The sequence below is a fragment of the Typopeltis vanoorti genome, chromosome 16 (assembly GCF_054136105.1).
Source record: "Typopeltis vanoorti isolate ZY-2024b chromosome 16, IOZ_Tvanoo_1.0, whole genome shotgun sequence".
In the NCBI taxonomy this organism is placed as follows: domain Eukaryota; kingdom Metazoa; phylum Arthropoda; class Arachnida; order Uropygi; family Thelyphonidae; genus Typopeltis; species Typopeltis vanoorti.
The window spans coordinates 88293008-88311927 of NC_143564.1; the positions used below are offsets into that span (position 1 = coordinate 88293008).

General features: G+C 32.7%; 1 protein-coding gene across 2 annotated transcripts in view; it reads right to left on the reverse strand.

The window, feature by feature from the left end:
• The window catches only part of IntS3 (integrator complex subunit 3), a 598644-nt gene that overhangs the window by 361713 nt on the left and 218011 nt on the right, over nt 1-18920 (reverse strand). For both annotated transcript variants that reach the window (XM_090406089.1, XM_090406090.1), the window contains one exon: nt 18804-18851. In XM_090406089.1, coding sequence (XP_090262215.1) covers nt 18804-18851 — 48 coding nt within the window. The remainder of the gene's footprint in view (nt 1-18803; nt 18852-18920) is intronic.

Here is an 18920-nt window from a genome sequence, read left to right on the forward strand (position 1 = left end):
ATGGAAATAACTGATTTGTAAAGCAACACTGAACTAAAAAATAAGTTTCAAAATGTTAGTCTTATTGACTTTTATAAGAATCACTTTCCAAATGATAAATTTCCATTGCTGGCTAACCATTCCAGGCAAATAATAAGTTTATTTGGTAGTACTTATCTGTGTGAACAACTCTTTTCGAAAATGAAAATTGTAAAATATGGTAATCAAAATTGCCTTGATGACAAACAACTAAAAAATTGCATTAGAGTCATTTCAAACATACCTCCCAATATTGAAAAGCTTGTTGATGAAAAACAGAGCCAAATATCTCATTAATTAAATTTCAGCAGCTATTTAATTTCTTTTGATTAAAAAAAAATTATGTACATATACTTGTGTATATACTGAAAGTATTACTAATAAAAAAAAGTAAATAAAATTAAAAAACTTTTTAATTGTAAATCTATGTCGAAAAGTATATATACTTGTGTATATACTGAAAGTATTACTAATAAAAAGTAAATAAAATTAAAAAAACTTTTTAATTGTAAATCTATGTCGAAAATAAGAAATTCCACCATATAAATTAAAATTTTTTGATTAATATTGTAAAGTATTTAATATTAGGTTTTTCAATTGTGGCCCACTAAGGAACAAAAGTTGCTCATCACTGCTCTAGGGTATATATCATGCTATGACAGTCAATATATTTTTTTTTCCCCTCTCTATTACTTGTCAGGTTTCCAATCTTATATTGAAACCTACTTATATCTTACTTCGTCATTGCAGTATTTTTCATGTCAATTTCTTTCAGCACTTGTTTCATTAATCTTTTATAATCCATTCTGTTTAAATGACCATACCATTTTAACAATAGCTCTTCTTCCCTATCTTTGAACATTAGCAAAGTCAAATTCTTTTGTGATCGCTTCATTTTTAATATGGCTCTGCCAATGATTTATTAACTCCTTAGAAATTTCCCTAGAACTTGCATATCTATAGTAACCAGCTGATGAAATGTGTTGTTTAAAACCCAATTCTCAGTACACTGTTCTGCATACTGCTGTCCTGGTATTGTGATTGACTGACTGACTACTTTCTTGATTCAAACAAAGCTATTCAATTGGATTTTTCACCATAAGAACCTTACTTATTATTATATTAACTATTTCCATATCTGATTTGCATAGGGTTGCCAGATTGTGGAAAACCAAATACGGGACATGGGTTACCCATGTCACATATTTGGTTTTCCGAATACAAGACAATTTTGGCGAGTCCAAAAATATTATAGGAACAGGTTTGCTGCTGCACTCATTAGAAATGAAAGAATGATGATGCTTTATATGCCATGAAATGCCATAGTTATTTCAGCAGCAGTAACTTTTCTTTCATTGCTAGTATTTGGTTTTACAAAATAAGTATCAATACTTCTGGAAATCAAAATTCTCAATTTGTGTTCCTAAATGTTAATGTGTTGTGTAATATCCGATCGACCCCCCCCATGTGCAATACTAAACATTTGTCTACAGATTTTGCATTCCACTTTGTCGTTAAGTTTTTGAAAACTTTTGCAATAAAATTCCATTCTTTCGAATAATCATCATTAAAAAGCACTTTCATTTTGATATTGTTAAGGGCTTAAGAAACGATACAAAATTTAATTTACCGTTGTATAATTAATAAAGATAATTAATTTATCTTTAATTATATATTTTATGTATTAACCAAATATCGCACATTCAAAAAAGGCGAGATATTATTTTTTTAATAATTAATGAAATAACATCCACATACTGTTCTGATACTGCACTGCAAAATGTCCAAATAAGAACTGTTTGAAAATAAGCAAATGCAATATATCTGTACAGAATTATAAATAAAATGCTTATACAAAATAAAAAGCGACCAATGAAAGGGACTGTCACTGCCATAAACTGTAAATGCAATCAATTTCCTCGAATTGTCAATTTTTATGGCTACAAATCAATTTAAATGCGATTATTCGAAAAGAATATTGAAAATTATAATTGCTTAACATAGTATTTATAATTTTATCTTTTCATTAAAATATGGGACAGTATTTTTAGGCTGTACCTACAAGTACAATACGGACAGCAAAATTCAACGTAAAATACCGGACAGTAGTGAAACTGTGGACAGCAAAATTCAATGTAAAATAACAGACGTCTGGCAAGCCTAGATTTGCATCTTTAAAAAAAAAAAAAAAAAAAACTAAATAGCAAACTGTTTCCACAGTTTCACTACTGATTTTTTCCTCCATGTTTTCAAAGTTTTACTCATTTTAATGCTGATTTTCATGCATAATTGTCATAATATCCATGTAATTTAGCTAGAGACTCTTGAGATGATATAAGAGGATAATGTTGTCTGTAGAGAACAAAGAACTAAGCCTTAATCTACTCTATTTGAATATCAGCTTTAACCATTTTCCTTAATAACATGGCGTGAACAGATGATAATAACTGAACCAAGCATACAACCTCGATATACACCTCATTTAATATCAAACTCTTTTTATACATCCTTCAATTCTATCTATTGATATGCAACTTTTAAATTAGGTATTAATCTGTTAAGGATCCATTTAGGATCCAACAAGTCATTTAAATAATTATAATACCGAAATTAGCTTCAGTAAAATATTATTTATTAGTATAATTTTTCCTGAGTATCACAGACATCTTCAGTACAAAGCTGATAGAACAATAACTGACAATTCTAAAAGGCACCACCTAAGTAGCTAATGTAAGATAACTAAAAAAAGTCATTAAATTTCCTAACTTATTAAAAAATAAAAATAATAAAATAAAATAAATAAATAATTAAATAAAATAAAGGATCAAATTCACCCTAGAAGAAGTAAATAAGTTAGCCTTTTTTAGATATTTTAATTCTTCATCAACCAGGTGGTGGCCTGCATTTCTCTGTTTTTAGGAAGAAGATTCATACAGGCCATTATATCCATGCTGAATCTCATCACCATCCCACTCAAAAGGCTGGAACTATAGTGGTTCATTAGGCCCACTCCTTATGTTCTTCAGATGAGTTATTACAGAAAGAATTGCAACATATTTTTTCAACTTTTTTATCTAATGGTTATAAGAATTCATTCATCAAAAGAGCTTTTAGCAATTTTGGTATTTCTACCTCTTCAAATACACAAGAAATAACTCGTATTCCTATTCCTTATGTGCAAGGAATTAGTGAATGCACAGCAAAAGTTTTAAAACCACTAAATATTTTGGTTGCCTTTTGCCCAATCAGATAAAAAAAACTCCACCTTTCTCACTTCTCCAAAGGAAAAGCTTCCACATCTCAATCATCCAGGTGTCTACCAGATTCCTTACTCTTGTGGGTTATCTTATTTTGGACAAACAGGAAGATCTGCTTTTATTTAACTAGAAGAACACAAGTCTTATATTAAATACCTTGAACCTAAACGGTCTGGACTTGAAGAGCATGCCATCAACACTAGACATAGAGTTCATTGAAACAAGACAAGAGTTCTTCACAAAAGTCGGTTCCTCATGGAACCGACTTTATAAAGAAACATATGAAACTTTACTTCACTCTCCTAACTTTAACAGATCCGATGGTCTACGTCTATCCCCTTTGTGGGACATAGGAAAGATTAGATGATTTAAAAAGTACCTAACTTTTTTTTAAATTGTGTGTGTGCGTGCGCGTCCGTTATCTTATAAAATAATATATGTGCGCATATATTATTTTATTTAATTATTTATTTTTATTTATTTTATTTTATTCTTTTTTAATAAGTTAGGAAATTTAATGACCTTTTTTAGTTATCTTACATTAGCTACTTAGGTGGTGCCTTTGGATTGTCAGTTACTGTTCTATCAGCTTTGTACTGAAGATGCCTGTGATACTCAGGCAAAAATTATACTAATAAATAATAGTTTACGTGAATTAATTCCTGTATTATAATTATTTAAATATGCCTCCTCATGGTAATTCCTTATTGAAACACAACAAGTCATTTGTTGTGTTTCAATAAGGAATTACTGTGAGTAGGCATATTTAAATAATTATAATACCAGAATTAACTCAGAATACTGCACAGACTAATAAATTGTGAATGCCAATAAATTTATTGAAAACATGACCTCTCTCTTATGAGATTTTATAATAAACGAAATTCATCAATTTCGCATTCCACAGCATACTGAATATTTTTCACTTGCTGAACATATTCCACATATTTATGTTATTATGTATTTACATATATAGTACTCGTTTCTGTTACCCTTGAGATTGAAAATACACGGCTTTTATTTAGTTTTTCCTAAGTGCTAAAAGTGGGGGGGGGGAAAGTCAAGTGATTTCATTAGAAACTAAAATGGACATAATTAAGTGATTTAAAAATACATCACTTGCTTAATTATACTCCGTAGGCTCTGTTCTGTCTGTAGTTATTCCTAAAAAATGAAAATCATCATCACAGAACTGGAACACTGCTCAGCAATTTGGATACAGAAACAAAATTGAGAGGAGAGAAGAAAAAAGAAATAAAAACTCTTAAATTCTGAACTGATAGGACATAAAGCTAGGAGTATTTTCAAGATACTAAAATGCACAAGAGAGAAACTGATGCTGCTGCTGATTTTAAGGCTAATACTGAGTTTTGCTAAAATCTAGAAACAAAAAAGTATGAGAAATCTTTTGTAATCTGGTGAGTTTATAAATGTGGATCATCATTTGGCAAATGATGATCCGCATTTATTTACTGTTCTTCGATTTTTCAATGTTGATATGACCATCCCTTCCTGGAAAAAAAAAAAAGTCATCAGACATTTAAAGCAATTGGGAAGTTCGGGATTCGAAATTTCAAAGAATCGCCTAACCCTGCTACTTATGGAGGTTGCTTCTATAAACCACATGTAAGAAAATATGAAAAAAAAAAAAATCGTTCTGTGCAGCTTTCTTTTGAGACTATCCTAAAGAAAGCAAAGAAGAACACTAGCCTTATTGGATCTGAAAAACCAGAGACAAACTTTACCTGCATAAAATTATGTACGCATGTATATATGTATGTATGTATTTAAAAAAGGCTGCACTCTTATCAGAATACATTCAATCCTTTAATTTAAAAGTTTAAAAATTTAATTCTAAATTTGTAAATTGTGTATTTTTACAATCCACTTTTAAATTTTTTTTTTTTTTTTCAAATTATGCATTTTCACTATCTTTCTATAAAGTTAATTTATTTCAGAAAGACATTAACAAATTTAACAATATATCTTTGAAAATAATAAATAAATGTGTTAAAAACATTCACCTCACAAAAACATATCAAGGAACAAATTATGTTCATAAGTTGGAGTTCATCACCAATTTCCTTATGGTTACCCTCAAGAGGTGTACGGGCTACTATGACAGTGCTACATGATTAAGTTTACATTAATCTCTTATCAACAATTTTCTTCCAAATTTGTTTTTATTACTAGTCAGCGAGCACTTCAGTGATGTCATATCTAACATTTCAGTTTTCAAACACACTTCCGGCTGAATCAATTCATCTCAATCTTAGTCTTCTTCCAGGTCTTTTTGAAACACCTGTTTTGCTAAGTAATCCTCTCAACATCTATTTAAGTGTTCATACCACGTTGACCCTGCTCACACATTCTTGAATGTTAAAAATTTCAGGTTTATCCATAATAGCTTAATGTTTAACATGCTCCTGCCATTGTGACCATCTGTTCAGGCCTCTAACTTTTCTCATAATTCTCATGTCTGTGGTCTCTAATCTTTGTCCAATGGCTTTATTTCTAATCCAACTTTCAGATCCGTAACTTAAAAGATTTAAGCACTTTCTTGTATATTGCTCATTTAGCATTTTGGCTAATTACTTGCTTATTCCAAATATATTTATTCAACCAGCTACTCACCATATTAGCTTTTCTTTTCTGTTGTATATTTCCATCCTTAATTTGCCAACATTAAATAAAAATTGTACCTAAATAGCTGAAATATTTTACTTGCTTTATTCTCTACTGAGAATACAGCTGAAATTTTCTAAAGATTTTTTCCATCTATTTTCATAATTTTGGTCTTTTTTATTGCTGATTTTCATGCCAAATTTGTTACAACTGTTATTCAATTTATTATTATTATTATAAAAAACCTCCATGGAGTCAAAGACTCATCATGGGCGGTCCACTATTATAAACACAGTTTATCAATCTGTCTTCATACTCAACATTCCAGAGACTAGAAACCACCTTAATCAATTGTCTCTGAACCTTTTCCAATACATCTTCATCTTTTTGAAAGCCAGGTGACAAAATCTGTACACAGTAATCCATATGTGGCCTGATCAAAGCCTTATACAAGGGAACCATAACATCCTTACTTCTACAAGTAAGTGTCCTCTGCATCATTCTCATTATCCACTGTGTTGTCCTCAAAATTGTAGTAACATGTCCCCAAAAGTTTAGGTCCTGTTCTACAATCACTCCCAGATCTCTCATCTCCTCTACCTCTTCCAAGATATTTCCACCGATTGTGTACTCCATGTCCCATTTCTGCTTCCCAAATTTCAAAACCTTACACTTTGCAACATTGAAAGAATCTTATAACACAAAAAATTAAGTGCGCTTTTTTTTATACTCATCTGATACTTCATACTAATGACACCTTCAGCATTATTAGTATATACTCGTAATTAGTATCTTTTTAAAATCTCAAGCTCTGACAAGAGAAAAGGATGTATTGTGAAAATGATGTAGAAAGATGAAGCATTTTCATAGAAGACTGAATTTTCCATTGAAAAACAACACCATAACATTTTAAAAAATCATTGGAAAGTTCAGAAGAATTGGTGAATACAATTACAATCAGTTACACTAAATTTAATAATTATAGTAATTAATTAAAATTACAGAATTGAGTTTATATGAATATCTTTTTATCAAGATTAGGCATGCACCTATTTTAGCCTCTTCTCTTTTTACCTTTTGGCCTATATTTTATAACTTCTTTTGGTAGCTTATATTGTCCCATTCTATATAAATACCTCTTTTAAAAAATATTTTAAATATTTTAAAATATAAAAAAAATATTTAACATATATATATATATATATATATATATATATATATTTTCAAGCACTACTATTATATATATTCAAGCACTACCCAAAGGCCTATGAATTGTGGAAATATCTTCTAAATATGAATGCTGTGCCATACAAAGCGGCCTTTTGCAACTGTCTGATTGTGAATCCCTCTAACTCAAGTGCTTCTAAATGATTTTTTTTTTTTTTTTAGTGTTTTGGGGATGGAGTCTAAATCACTTATTATGGGAACAACTTTCATTTTCTTTCGCCAAATTCGTTCAACTTCAACGAATATTCAGAGTGTGCTAGGCGTTGTTCATCCACTGAATAGCAATATCACCAATATTATATTTTTGCATTTATTCCAGGTAAAGACTCCTCTAATTGTTTCCAGGCTCCTAAAAATAAACACTATACACTAATGCCTCATGAAGAGGACACTTTTCGATTTGTAAACATTGCATCACATTTGCATTAATAGCAAAAGTGTGTATTCAAAATACATACACCTTTGAGCCCTTTGAAAAGATGTATAAATGGCACAGCAGGTCAAATTCTTAGCGTTCTAGTAGTGTTAAACTGCTCAGAAAGCTAGGCAGTGTGAGCTCTGAGACAATAGCACCTAAAGGATGATTAGTTATTGTGTTACCCAATCCAATTGAATGTTGTCATTTGTCACGAGTTGCTGCTTTTGTTTTCCGAGTTTCATCTGTTTTGCGTGCGTGAAGTGTGAACTGATGTGGTAGGCAAGTATTTATATATAATATAGATAAGTTTTAATAAATTTATAACTTTTTTTTTGCCCATGTTTATTGTTTTCTAATAAACAAAAACATTGTCCCTCTCCACTCTGCACAGATTTAGTTGCAATTAATTGATAAATGTATAGTTGATAAATTCTAGACTGATAAATTCAACCTAGACATACAGTTGTAGCCTATTCTTGAGTGTCTCTTTTATGATTGTATTACGTCCTATTATTGTACATATGTCTATTATTATGTTCATATATATTAAGGATTAATATGATGTAACTTTTCACGTGTGAGCCAAACGCTAAGTAAAATAAATAAATAAACTGATAAATTAAAGTATTCAAAGTTATCCTATAATTAATTACATTAGACAAATTAAGATAAGCACTGATATGCTATACTCTCTTAAAACTTTCAAGCATCAATAAAAATGCAATCATAAGGTCAAACTGGCATGAATTTTGTAGCATGGGTTGCATAAGTCACAACAGCACACCCAACTACAATCGGCACATTATGCCACTGATATATAATTTACATTTCATTTAATTCTTCTTTAAAATCTCATTTCCACAGCTTGTATGTTACTTTGATCTGAACTATTATAACTAAGTTGGAGAATGGAGGTTATTTGAATATTTTAAAACTGAAACATTTTATTACATGTTCATTATTTTAATTAGATGTTGCATGAATGAGAAAAAAAGAAAAGAGAAGGAATACCAATTGAAGACTTTTTCTGCATCATTTTATTGCACTACTAGTGACCATTTATCAAAAGTCACAATTTCTTTGTGCACCTAAATATCACAATTACATGAAATTGGTCACTGTTTTAAAAATGTGTGGAAAGGCTTATGTGTTCGTCATACATATTGATTAATTTTAACAGTATAAATGCTATCTAGCATCTTCAGAGTTTGTCATAGTATGAGAGACAACAACAATCTAGTATAACAATGGAACTAGTTTGAACAATTGTAACACACAAAACAAAGACTAAAGTCCTAATTATTGCATAAGCCATGACAGCACATTCAAACCAAACACAGTCCCACATGCAAACTTGCTAGACATTTAGCTAAGCTACTAGCCACTCTCACAAACAATTCTCCCTCCTTTGTTAAAAATTCTGCCCACCTAAAAAGTATTTTAGAAAACCACACCTTAACAGTTCAGACATAATGGTGAGTTTTGATATCACCTCACTACTCGCAAATGTACCCATTAATTGAAACCCTTGATTTACTGAATTCACACTTTTCCCCTAATATATTTCAATTATTTAAATTCACTGCAGGCATGTTATTTTACATAGAAAGGGAAAATATACAAACAATTAGATGGGACAGCAATGCCCCCCCCCCCCCTCAAAAGCCAACATAGAACACTTGGAAAAAGCTAGTTATCAATATAGCCACTCTCAAACAAATGCTCTGGCTACACTATGCTGATGATGTACTTGCTATTTGGCCACATGGTCCAGACACACTGAATACATTCTTAGTGCATTTGAATAGCCAACAACTGTCTGCCCTTCCTGGAGATAGTAATCACACGTCTTCCAGGTGGTTCCTTATCATTCTCGGTTTATAGAAAATCCACACATACATGGTGATATTTACACAAACAATCACACCATCACCCATCTCAGCAGTATCGTATCCTAAAAACACTAACCCACAGAGCTAGAGTGATTTGTTCCAATGACAATGCTCTCACTGCTGAACTCACTCACTCACTTATGTCACACTTTCTTAACCAATGGCTATAATTCCGATAAGATAGACAAAATACTAAATGCTCCCCATAAATCCCACTCCCCACTGTCTACCACAAAAGACTACAACAAAACTGTCACCATCCCATGCATGAAAAGATACCTCGAGTGCTTAATAAACATCCACTATGTGCCATAATTAAGCCAAATTGACAACTCTCATCCGTTCACCACAGATAAAATCTCTTCTTTATCAAATCCAGGAATCTATGAAGTGCCCTGTTCGTGTGATCGAGCTTAATATTGACAGACAGGAGGAACTGTGGACATCTGCCTTAGTGAACATAAAAAATACATCTGGTACTATCACTATGGCAAGTCAGGTCTAGCAGACCATGCTTTGGATACCCCTGCACAAAGAATCAATTGGAAAAAAAAAAAAAAAAATTGCTGCACATAAGCTTTTATAAGTCAGAGAGATTGTTCTTGGAATCAACAGAAACCTTGAAACATACTCCAGACCTTAGCAAGTATGGCTATATAAATTTGCCAAAGATTTGGGAGACAATCATCTTAAGACCTAATTAATACCTGCTTTCTCTCTCTGTTTTTTTTTTTTCTTTCCCTCAATGTAGATGGCACCTCTTTGTGCTGCATTGGATTGTTATTGTCTTGCATACCTGAACAAACTGTTTTTGTGTTCTGAAGATGCTGGATAGAATACCAGCGAAATATCAGCAATAAGATAATAAATAGTTATTTTCTTATCAATCTGTGTTCTCATCTATACCATTAAAATTTAATCAACATTTTTTTAGAAAGCCCATTTGAAGAAACTCAAATTACAATATCATTAAGTCCTGATGTGTCCCCTAATGCAGTGTATAGGATATTAAGGACATATTAGAAGATAAGTTTACATTATTGCTGTCTATTAACAAATTGGGATCACATAAAGATTAAAGCTAGAGGTTTCCTTGCAGTTAGCAAGGTAACCTCTAATGAGGCTTCTGCACACCTGAGAAGATGAGAAATGTACATTTCTCATTTTCTCAGGGTGTGTCTGGGATACTGAATGAAAGAAGATGGGTTATTAAACACATATTCACAAGACTAAAGAATAATGATTTTTATTATTGCACATATTCTGGCCAGAAATAATGTGCCACATTAGTGCATCAGCATAATCACAAAGTGAAGCTAGAACAAAGAACATTAATCCTATATAAAGAACTGAGCCACGTGCTAGTACGCTACCACAGGTGGTTACTTACAGCTTTTACCATACAGCTAAAAACAAAAATTAAAACAAGTTTAACTACAAAAAAAAACAAAATTTAGATATATAAAATGTTACTTTTATATAATATTTTTTAATAGAATGGCACAGCATTCTATTAAAAAAAGAGAGGAGAATGAATCGAAAGAAGCACAATACTGTTTGCTATTTATGAAGATGAGGACCCCCCCCCATATCTAGGCAATGGACAGATAGTCATTCTGACTTAAGTTTGCACAGTGTAGAAGTGCTTCAGTACTCTCTTTGAATAACTGCTAAAACCTAAACTGACACCAATGTAAAAGGTGAGCACTGTACCAAAAGATATTGTGATCAGTGTCCACTCCTTGCTAAGCAAAGCTAGATTTCATTATTGTTATTGATATAAAATAGGTGTTCTTGTAGCCACATGTCAACTGAATGTCCTCTTTGTCTGAAGAATGAGTGGAGGCACTCACACTGAACGTGGTAAACATGGAAGGAGAGAGAGTGAGGCCTGTTTATCTTTCGTGGATGGTAACCAGGAGATTTTGTTGATAGGGATTAAACTGTATCTTTTCAAGATTTTTGTAATCATCTGTGATGTATGGGATGGGAACTTAGCATAGAGGTTCAAGGTTAGGCTTCTAAGTGTCCAGGATGCATTTAAACTTCCTTGAGGTGAAGCCATTCTGTAATATGATGCTGCTCAGTTCTTGTTGGAGATTTTGGCTATTGGAGCAGATAATATGTGCTCTACTGAGCAAAGATTTGAAGATATCTATTTTCTGAGATGGATGGGTGGCTGAATCTTATATGTAATAGTGATAAGGATGCCCAGGAAGGCTAATTTCTTGTCCATATCTTTATCCATGATGAAGTTGATGTATAGGTGTGGGCTGTTGATTTTGGTTAAGAAAGTCAGTAGAGATGCTTTTGAGTCTCTGGCCAAATGGCAAACACACCATCCACATAGCATACCTAAAAAGAAGGTTGAGGTTGTATTGAAAAGAATACAGCATTCTCGAGATGCTCTATGTAGAAACTGGTAAGTGCAGGTGACAAAGAGCTATTCATAGCAGTTCCTACAATCCATCTATAGAATTGATTTCTGCAGATGAAATAGCCTAAGTGCATGACAAACCTGAACAGCTCAACTATGTCTGGAGAGAACTCCTCTAATAACAGTTGAAGCGTGTCATACAGAGGTACACTGGTAAATAGGTACAGGATGTCAAAACTGACTTTGATGTCTGTAGGCTGAAAGGTTAGTTTTTTTCTAGTTTTTCAGAAATTCTTAGGAGATAGATGGAGTCTATCTATACAGATCACTTGGGAATGTGGAGTTAACCAACCAAATTTTATTCTGCACTGACTTAAACCAAAAGAAAAGTATGGTACAACCTGATGAAATTACATCAGGTTGTTTTAGCATTCATTTATTAGCATTCAGATATGACACTAAATAACTAACAAATTAATATCCTATAGTGTACTTATCTATTACATATACATATTAATGTTCTAAGGGTTATAAAAGCAATGAATGAATGATGGGTGTTGGGTGTTGGGGGGGGGGGACACTAACAGAGTCATTTCCATACCAGAATTACCTGTTTGTTGATGTTTTAACACAAACATCAACAATAATTAATTCCACCATTCAAGTTACTAGAAATCAAAAATGTCTCAGTGAAAAAAGTTTCTAATTACCAAGAGAAGTTTAAAAGTTAGAAAGCTGTCTAATCTGATAAAAAAGAAATAATTGTAGGTAAGGACATATAGTATGTCCTTACCCACAATTATTTCTTTGGTCTCATATGGAGGCAGGAGGTTTTTTCACCCAGAAACTCGGGTTTTTCGTCCCCCAGAACAGGCAAACCGGCCCCATGAACACATGAATTACAGTCAGGAATAACTAAGACCTAGCCATAGGCCAGATAAACTTAGGGGAGATTGAGATGTGCCATACCTCACTGTAAAAGGGACTCACAGCCATTGTATCATCATACGAAATAAAATGTATGTTTAAGAGCAAAAACTTGGCAGAACATAATCAAGAACATAACCATACAAAATCAGAGCAGAATGTTGTGAAGATAATAAGAAAAGAAAAGAGAAGAGAATTAATGAACTACAAAGGTGATTATATGACTGAATTGTATAAATGCAATGATGTGTTTCAATGCATGTAAAATACTTCAAATGACCAGTAATTGTTAGACAATAAGAAACAAGCCAGAAAAGACATACAAATAAAAGAAAACTATAACAACATAAAGTTTCAAAGAGTACAAGAAATGTGAAAAATTACAATAAAAGGGTACTTTAAAGTTTCATTTAAAAAAATAAATAAATGCTGGCTACAGTTAAGTTTGAAAACAAAAACAAACTTGGTCTTTGAGTGATGGAAAGAAAATTTGTACATTTCCCAAAGTCAGGTACTACACATCATTGTTATATTCACAAAAAATCTTTCTAAGGTTTAGAAAAACCTTAAAATGTAATATATGCAAACAATTTAGTAAAAGAGAAATATTGTAACAAGAAAAAACACCTTTAATAGACAGAAATAATTTCAGTATCAAAGCAAGAAAAGGAGTGACAACCAGAATAACAGCAATTTAATGAATTCAGTTTAATGAATAAAGAGAATTCAAGTAGGATAATACAGCATGGTTTCTTTTACTCTGAAAGAAAGGCAATGTAAATTATAGACAGCGACTGTAGAAAAAAAAAATGCTCATATAAAAAAAAAATTAAATATTGTATTACTTGAAACAAATGACCCTGTCTCAACTACAGCAAGCAAGCAGCAAGGGAAAAGATTAAAGGACTGCTGCCAATTATCTTACATATAGTGGACTGTACTGTTGTACTGTATGTCTGTCATCAGTGTTTTATGTTGTTATGCTGGATTAAGTTTATGGCATTCATAGGCATGTGAGAAGTTTCGATATTACATATTTAGTCAATACTGCATATTTCACCAATAATTTTTTTTTATTATTATTATTATTTATAATAAAATCGTATTAGTGGACTTAGTCCACTAATACTAATTCAGTCCAGGGGGGGGGGGGGGAAGCTAACTTTGAATGCTAGAATTAAATTAATGTTGGATTTTGCATTCCACTTTGTCATTAAGTTTTTGAAAACTTTTGCAATAAAATTCCATTCTTTCGAATAATCATCATTAAAAAGCATTTGATGCTTTTTAATGATGAATCATTAAAAAATTAATTGATACTGTGTTGAATCAGATGATGCATATCATTTCTGGAACAATAAAGACTACTCCATCATATGTGCTACCAGTTTTGAGTACCAGTATGTCTTGATGCCAAGACAACCTGATTCGGGAATATAACAAAATTTGCCAGAACCCACTGCTTCCTATACACTCTGACATTGACAGGTTTACATCCCAGAGACTTAAGTCAAGACACCTGCCTATTATAACAGCACAACAACTTGTCACTGAGGTCTATGATGCAACAATAGCATAACAGATGGAATGGACTGCCAAAGTCCCGGTAATCTTGCAGACTGTCTTTAACCCATACAGCCCTCTATGAGGGTTGGACCTACCTCGAAAAATATGGGCCTCCCTAAATGGGGTTCCCACCAACCATGGTAGGTGCAGAGCTTCCTTATTTACTTGGAGAATAAGCTGTTTGCAGATGATGCAAAACTGGGGAGAGCAATGCACAGTCAGGTTAATGTTAATGCCTTACAAGAGGACTTGAATAGATTGCATGAATGGGCAGATAAGTGGAACTATCCGTTCAATGTTGCCAAGTATAAGGCTTTGAGATTTGGTAAACAACGATGGAATGACAAGTATACACTTGGTGGGGAAACTTTAACAGAAGTAGAGGAGATGAGAGATCTAGGTGTGATGGTGGACAAGGACCTGAAATTCAGGGGCCACATTCCACAAGTTGTGAAGACATCACATCGAATAATGGCAATAATGCAGAGAACCCTGACATGCAGAAATAGAGGGGTTATGATTCCATTCTATAAGGCCTTGATCAGGCCTAATATGGATTACTGTACACAGATTTGGTCACTGGGTTTTCGAGGATATGTTGGAAAGGGTACAGAGAAGATTCACAAAGATAGTCAGTGGTCTTTGGAATGTGGAGTACGAGGACAGATTGAAGGAATGTAAGTTGCAGAGCCTCATGAATAGGAGGAAGGGGGGGGGGGGGTATGATTGAGACATATAAACTGGTCAGGAGTTGTTATCAGGTAATGGAAGAGATTTTTCATAGAATTGAAGAGGGAAGAAGAACAAGAGGCCATTGCTGGAAACTGTATAAAGAGGGTGTGAGCAAAGGAGTGAGAAGCAGGTTCTTTGCATGGAGGGTGGTAGGTGAGTGGAATGCATTGCCTGAGTGTGTTGTGGATGTGGACACATTGAATCAGTTTAAGACATGGTTGGATGAGCATTGTATGCAATAGTAAGTACCTCCCACGATGAGTCTCTGACTCCATGGAGGTTGGGTGTTGATAATAATAATAAGACCAAACTCATCTTGTAACTGTGGTGAGGATAACCAAACTAAACAACATATTACATTTGACTGTCCTCACAGAACCTTCATGGGACTAGTATCCGACTTTATAACAGTTTCCACTGATGCTGTTGACTGGTTGTCAAACTTAGACATTCAATTTTAATTTTATGCTTAGTTGTATATTTTTATATGTATATATATGACTACAGTATCACTTCACACTATTGTATTCTTTTATGCATTTTGTTGTCTTGTATGTAGTTTTTTTGTGTGTGTGGTAGCATATGCATGTATTCTTCTTAGCCAAATGATAAATAAATTAATAAGTGTGCATTATTATATATAATGCCCACTTTCTTCTTCTTAGGGTATATGTCGACAGCTCATCGAATAACAGCTACAACAAATTTGGCATGAAAATTAGCAATAAATAAAGGTGTCATTTAGGGTCAAAACTAAATAAATGGTTAATTAGTTTGGGTGTTTTTATTGCTAATTTTCATGCCAAATTTGTAGCAGCTGTTATTAAATTTTGCTAAAGAATCCTGGAGATTGGCACTGAATTTATTTACCAGTACATTATCATCTGAATAAAAAGCAAAGAGCAAAGTCTGATAGCTCCAATTCTGATATCAGATATAATGCCCACTTTCTTTTTCTTAGGATATACCTTGCCAGGAAAGTTTGATGTTTTCTTCTTTTCCAAAGCTACCTTTTTAACTTCTTGCATCCAGCTCAGGATTCTGATTTTTCCATCCTTGCAGACATTTATAACATGCCTACCTAGCTGAATCTGTTCTTGTGTTTGAACTTTCATTGTTTCTTGAATGATATTTGTATATCTGAGTCTACAGTTCCTGTACAAACTACTCGCCTTTAAAATTTTCTTACATATTTACAGGCCAATACATACATGCTAACTCGTATCACCACCCATTGCAAAAATTTGGAGTCATTAACACCCTTAAAAACAGAGTTATAACAATTTGCTCTAATCAACAAGCTCTTAAGCAATAATTAAAGATTATTAGCAACACATTTATAAATATTGGCTATAACAAAAATACTATTAATAAAGTTCTTCATAAAACTTCATCAAAAAACAATATAGATTACAGTAAAACCATAGCCATCCCATACATTAAAGGGTTATCAGAAAAAATCAATAGAATTCTACACCATTATAATCTCAATGCCACTTTTAAACCACCTATAAAATTAAAAAACATATTCAACTCCTCTAAGGATCCTCTCCTCCCATTGGCACATCCTGGAGTTTACTGCATCTACTGCGCCTGTAACTTATCTTATATTGATGAAACTGGACGTACAATCCCTATACTTCAAAAAAAAAACACAAAAGACACATTAAATATAACAGTTGTGGTGAAGCAGGCCTCTCAGATCATGAGCTCAACACTCTACACCAAATTCATTGGAAAAATACCTGTTCTTTACATCATACAAAAACCTGGTATGAAAGAAAATTTAGAGAAGCCTGTGAAATTCTGATTAACCACCCTAATCTCAACAATAATGGTGGCATAAAAATTCCAAGAATTTGGATGACACATATTCAGCCTATTTAGTATCTAGCATACTTTAGGACTTTAAGCAATTTTCAGTTTTTATTGGTAACTATTCCATATCAATTGGTTGAAATTTATGTGTATAATCACAATTTTTTTTATTATTTTTTATCATTTTTATTTTTATTTTATATATATATATATATATATATATATATATATATATATATATAAACATGTTGCTCTCCAGCCCAATTTAATTTTGTAACCCAATAGATAATAATAATAACAGGACTCTAGCTTTAATGTAGTAAAGGCGTTTTTTTTTTCCCACCAGAGGTTAGGCCAATAATGGTTGTAATGATTAGTCAGTAACTTTAGCAAACCATGTAGATAGTAGTGCAGTTTGTTTCTCTGTATATAAGTGTATGCTCCAGATGATGACCTTAATATGAAGGTTGAAACATCGAGTGTTCATTTTGGTTTATATTAAACTAAAGTTTTGCTCTAACACGGTAGTTGTCTCCATAATTTTTCATAATGTATTCTGATCACCGTGTAAGCATTAAAAAAAGGAAAAGAAAGGGTTTTCTTGCCAGTATCAATTTCTTGCCTCTTAAAACTAAGTGAGAACTTCCAGTTTCAAATCTCTGTACTTTTGTATCTCAAACTAGTGGGCATATATTGCTATGAATGATAATAGTCAGTACGTATTCATTTTTTCTTGTGTCTTCTCCCCCCCCCCATTGTGAATTTATGTTGAAACATGTGTTTTTGAAGACTAATCTGTGTCCTGAACAGAAATCCAGCAGGCACGTACTATAACTATTATCTTTTGCCCTTTCTCCAAATTTTCTCAAAACATTTCTATGTCTTGGATTCACTTTTTGCCTTGCTGTTTAGATTTCCATTTTCTTTGTCAGCTGCCTTTAGGCATAAATAAAATTAATTTTCCATTTTCCCATTTTAAAAGTTGCCAATATACCTTTTTGAATTTGTTATTGCTACTCCTTTTCCCTAATCATTATTTGCACCTGTTTTAATCTTCTTCATCTCAGTAATATCAGCTATGTCTACATGGTATTTCTATAGTTCTTCTGCCAATCTGACACTTATGTTGATGAGGGCTTTCTTGAATTGTGCTAATGTTTATTTTTTTCTGGTAGCTGAATTTTCAGTGTTCATCCTCTTTCCATAATGAAAGCTAGTACGCTTCTTGTATACCTGGGCAAGTCTCCAGCTGGCTTGACATTTCATTGTGATTAAAATGCTGAAATATTTTACTTGTTCCACTGGTTGTCCATCATTAATGAACTCAAGGTTTTCTGTATTTTCTGTTCCTTCTTCTATTCACTTTTTTTTTTTTTTTTTTTGCTTTTGTGTTCATTAAGCTATTTGAAATTTTTATTAGACTGTGCATTTAGTTAATATAATTATGTGAATCTATTAATAGACAGTTCATTTTTTAGAAAAATATAAGTTTATTTTTATAAAATGATTCTCTCTCACTCTCCCTGTTTAAGCATTAATGTTAAGGTATTTGGGCAGAGTCTTTTCATGTCACTGTGAGAAAACTGATCACAGCAGTGTTTGCTATGATGAGAGCTGACTGTATAATTGCTGCCGGCCTGGTTGGCTGAGTGGTTAGCATATCTGCTCTCCAGCGAAAAGGCTGTGGGTTCGAATCCCACCGTGGGCATGGATGTTTGTGATTCTCTGTGAAAAATAGTGGTGATGGTGGTGGTTGGTGGTAGATGGTGTTGATGTAGATGATGAAGATAGTTGCAGTTAGTGGAGTGTCGGGGATGGAGAGTTGTAGAGCAGGTGCCCTCCCTTGATGAATCTTTGGACTCCCTGGAGGTGTTATGTAATAATAATAATAATAAATTCTTATCATAATAACTACAAACTCTATGATGTAAGTTCATAAATAATACCTGTTTCTGAAACCATTCTTGATACCTCTTCTGCTGTCCAAATTTGACCTGTAAAGTAAAAAAAAAAAAATTTTTCCAGGTTTTTATGACACTTTTTTTATAGCCAACCATCGTTTA